This window comes from Pinus tabuliformis, chromosome 4_2 (assembly GCF_031772625.1).
Source record: "Pinus tabuliformis cultivar Carrire ecotype Pingquan chromosome 4_2, CPIR1, whole genome shotgun sequence".
NCBI classification, from domain to species: Eukaryota; Viridiplantae; Streptophyta; class Pinopsida; order Pinales; family Pinaceae; genus Pinus; species Pinus tabuliformis.
The window spans coordinates 1,013,471,392-1,013,476,428 of NC_142304.1; the positions used below are offsets into that span (position 1 = coordinate 1,013,471,392).

At 36.1% G+C, this 5,037-nt stretch overlaps 1 protein-coding gene across 1 annotated transcript; it reads right to left on the reverse strand.

Moving 5' to 3' along the window:
- Positions 1-953: 953 nt before the first annotated feature.
- Positions 954-2,308, reverse strand: LOC149173066 (ethylene-responsive transcription factor 4-like). The gene is made up of 3 exons (XM_089426563.1): positions 2,296-2,308; positions 1,301-1,821; positions 954-1,043 (listed from the first exon to the last, which is right to left on the reverse strand). Exons 1-3 carry the CDS (start codon positions 2,306-2,308, stop codon positions 954-956), a joined length of 624 nt encoding a protein of 207 aa, XP_089282689.1.
- Positions 2,309-5,037: the final 2,729 nt, after the last annotated feature.

Sequence of the window (5,037 nt, forward strand, 5' to 3'; positions counted from 1 at the left end):
GATTGGGGTCCTCCACAGGGGAGCCCTCTTTTTCTGAATCCGAGGAGGAGGACAAATGGACACGTTTCTGAGCAATGGCTGAATCAGAGGAAGGCGCCAGGCCATCGGTGGAAGGGGCCACGAAATGAGGGGCCTGATTCAATTCTTCATCGCTATCTTCATCTTCAGAGCTGGAGGAATCAGAATCCACGACTGGAGGAGGAGAGCAGGGAGCCCATCGTTTGGACTTGGGCTTGGAGACGTTGGCCTTGTTCTTTTTTGCCGGGCGAGATGGGCAAGTATTCTGCAAATGCCCAGATTGGTGGCAATGGCGGCACCGAAAAGCAGTATTCTCGTAATCCAGTGTCTGGGTCCAGACAAAGTCATTTATCTTGAGATTGATTTGTTCTGGAAGACCTTTGCTCAGGTCTAACTCCACACATATTCTTGCATATGAGTAGAGACCTTTGGATTCCCGCCAAAAATCTCCACTGATGAAGCTGCCCAAGGTGTCTCCTATAGCTCTGAAGACACGAGTATTCCATAGGTGGGCAGGTAAGTTTGGAAGCCGAATCCATACTGGTGTCTTGGTAATGACTGCAGTGGCTGGATCAAAATCTGGGAACCAGGGAGTCAAGAATAGCCCTGCAGTTCCCATGAACCAAGGGCCCTCTGCTAAGGCCTTTTCATAGTGCTTATTGTTATCAAATAGAACAATGAAATAACCTTTCGAACAAAAGAAGATCTTACAATGATGTGTCCAGTTTGCATGGATCCATGCATAGAGATCCTGAGATCGCGGCCACAATCCATTAAATCTGCAAATGATGGCTCTTTCTGCAAGTTCTTGAAGATGGGAATCCAGCTCTTCATGTATGAGTTCAACAGAGGGAACTTCTTCAATTTTGTCAACCAAGAAGGCCTTAGATTTAAGGGCTTCCGGGGGTTTGGGGTTCTCAGAGTGAACTGCGTCCTTATATGAGAACGGCCGAGTAGAGGAAGATTGTCCCGCTGCACCTCCTCTCAAACAAAGGGTCACCACCACCGAGCTGTTCCTGGAAATGCTGTAAGCAGAGAGGGGAAGAGGGTTTTCAAGTTGTTTACCTTGAAAGAGAAGTCGCAGAAGGCTAGATGGGATCCCCATTCTGCGCTCTAGATTCAGTTTGAGTTCCTGCACCAGATCTGAAGGGCGAACCCATTGCATGATGGTTCTGCCTGAAGGCTGAGAAATTTGGATCTGAAAGGAGTCAGATAAGGGCCTTGATCCCATGCAGATCTCTGGATCTGGCCAGAGCGCGGGCTTTTCTGCCTTCTGGATGACCAGATCTGGCAGATCTTTGTCAGATCTGAAGCTGAGACTGCGTTTCGGAGAGCAAGTGATTGCCTCAGATCCATACAAAGACCATGCGGATGTTGCATTTTCCTGCTCTCTCTTGCTTGATTCCAAGGTCGGCACGGAAGGAAACAAAGCCAGAGCCGTGGCCTTGAGATCTTGAGGCCCCTGCTGCTGAGGGTGCAGCGTTCGAATCCACCGGGGGTTGCACGTCCGAGCGAGCGCAGCAGAGGCACTGTCGTCGGTGGCGAGAGCGAAATAGGTCTTCACTTTTACGCCGCGCAAGACCCTGGCGGCGTCATCGTATGCACGGGCTGCCTCCTCGGCTGTGTCGAATGTGCCGGGCCACACTCGAAATTTCCTCCATGGATCTCTGATCTTCACTGCGAGTCTCCCCCAGGGCCGCTTTCTTACGCTCCTGAGATGGGTTTCTTTGAGGGCCCGGGATTCGTTCTCGTGACCTCCGATCCCTCCACTCGCTCTCCACAGCCATCGTTCTTCGGATGTTCCTTCCAATAATAAATGATTATTAATAATAATCAACTTCTTTATTATTATTATTATATTAAACATTTTTAATAATAATATTATTCATAATATCCTTCTCAATAATAATAATAATATATTCACCATAATATTAATATTAATATTAGGCATAGTTTAATTTATAAATGAAATAGTTTTTTTCACCGAAATTCAATGATACAATTTCAAGCAAGAATGTGAATTTTTGTTGTTTAAAATATTTTTTTTGAATGCATAAATGGATTCAACACCTTGGAAAATCCTTGGGGCACTCAAATTCTATAGATTAAACAACTTAAACTCATGTTTTTAAAAATCTCTTCCATAATTTAGTTAAAATGAAGTAGAAAAAATGCCTTAAAAAAACTATTTCGTCTATAACTTTGACTATGCCTTAATAATATTATTAAACATTTTAAAACCATGACTACGACCAACCGAGGTTGACCTTGGCTGACTTTGTTCAACCATGGTTGACTACAATTGAATATGGTCCATATATATTGACTAAGGAATATTAACTATGGTTGAATATAATAAACAAAGGGTTCACCAAGTTAGATCATGGTAAACTATTAATAAAAGATCCAATTATTTAATAATAATAATATAGTCAACCTTAATAATATTAATATTATTATCAGTAGTGGCCAATTTTATTAATAATATTTTTATTTTTATTTTTTTAAGCTTGGCATGACTACATATTCAACATGTCCAATATATCACCCCGATTAGGGAAAGGGGATTGAACCGATGAATTCACATCAAGGAGTGTCTTAACAGAACACCCAATCACCATCTATCTAAGACACCATAGGCATTACCAAACATTATTAAATATTAAACCTTATTCACAAACTAGGTAATATTATTATTAAATATTAAACCTTAGTGACAAACCTTATTATTATTATTATTACTATTATTATTGTTATGGTTTGTGAATAATGTTGATCAACCTATACTTTATTATTATAAAGTTGGCATGGTCAACTATTAATAATATATTCAATCACATAATAATAATACTAATATAATCAACCTTAATAGTATATTATTATTATTTTAGCCAACTTTATTAATGTTAATATTATTAATATTAAAAAACATTAAATCTAGACCGTGTCTGGCCAATTTTCAGTTTGGTTGGCTAAGGTTGACAATGATTGACTTTAGACAACCATAGTTGACTATAATTGAATATGGTTAATATAGTCAACCTTAATTATTATTATTATTAGTTAGCTTTATTAATATTAATGTTAAAGGGTTGGCCAAGTTTGACATAGGGTTGACCAAGTTTGATCATGGTTAATTATATAAACATTGACTATAAAAGCTAACTTGACTACGTATGGCTAATGTGGTTGACTAAGTTTGATTATTAATATTAATCAATAATATTAATAAGTGATTATGTTTTATCGAAGTTGAAGTGTTTTGATTTTCAAACATAGTCAAACATAGCCAAACATAGCCAAACATAGTCAACCACATTAGTAAATGTGGTTGAAAAATTTTGTAATATCGCATTGTAAAATTGGAGAAATTGCAATGTAACGTAACATTATGACGTTGGATAGATTTATGTACCATTCCATAGATTTCTTATATTTGACTGAAGTTGAAGGGTGTTGATTGTTAAACATAGTCAAACATGGTCGGACATAGTCAACCACATTAGTAAATATGGTTGACTAATTTTTTAATCTCACATTGCGACGTTGGATAAATTGCAATGTAATTTAACATGCAATGTTGGATATATTTTTGTACCATTCTAACATCGTAATAATAATAATAGTCAACTTTATTAATATTAATATTTTAACCATAACATTGCAATGTTGGATAGATTTTTGTACCATTCTGATGTCATAATATTAATTCTTATTATTATTATTAGTAAAGTTTCTTGATATTAACATTGATCTATTATTAAACGTTTCAAAAACTTGATTGTGACCAACCAAGGGTGAAGTTAGTTTACTAAGGTTGACAATGTTTGACTTTGGTCAACCATGGTTGATTATAATTGAAAATGGTTGACTCATGTTGATTGCGAATTACTAGGACTAAAGAAGGTTGAGTATTGTTAAATATCACAAGCATAGGTTTGACCAAGTTTGAATATGGATAACTATTTAAACACTGACGATAAAGGTTGACTTTATTTAACTATGTTTAAATAATGTGGTTGATTATTTTTGAACATTAATATTACTCAACAATAATAATAGGAAACTATGTTGGATTGAAGTTGAAGAGTGTTGACTCCCAAACATAGTCAAGCATAATCGGACACATTAGTAAATGTGGTTGACTAATTTTGTAATGTGGCATTATGACATTGGATAAATTCAATGTAATGTAGCATTGCAATAATGTTTGTCACATTATGATGTTAGATATATTTCTATACCATTCCAACATCATATTATTATTATTTATTATTAGCCAACTATATTAATATTAATATTGATATTATTAAACATTTTTAAATTTTGATAGTGATTGTCTGAGGATGACCTTAAATGACTAAGGTTGAAAATGTTTGACTTTGATAAACCATGGTGGACTATAATTGAATATGGTTGATCATGTGTGACTATTGTTAAACATCGTTGACTATGTTTTGATTATTGTTAATGATTCTTTGACTATGGTTGACCATGGGTGACTATGGTTTTCCATGTTCACCCTATTTAAACATTACTGATTATGTTTTGACTATAAATGACTATGTTTAGCAATTGTTGGACTATGGTTGTCCATGTTAACCATGTTTAAACATCGTTAACTATGTTTTGACTATAAATGACTATAGTTAACAGATGTATGACTAGGGTTGACCATGGTTTGACTATTATTGATCATGATTGATTGTGGTTGAACATTGCTTAAATATAATTGACCAACATGTGACCATGGTTTGCTGGTGTTCAACTATGATTGAATATGATTTACTATAGCTTACCATGGTTTGAATATGGTTTGACTATGGTCGACCATATTTTAACCATGGTTTGTCTATAGTTGACGATGATTTGACTAAGGTTGCCATTGCAATGGTGGTTGTTGATGGTTAGCCATGGATTGGCTATGGTTAACCTTAGCCATCAATTATAGGCCTCCATGGTCAACCATAGCCATCCACTATGGTTCAATATATTTCATTATAAGTCACATATAGATAG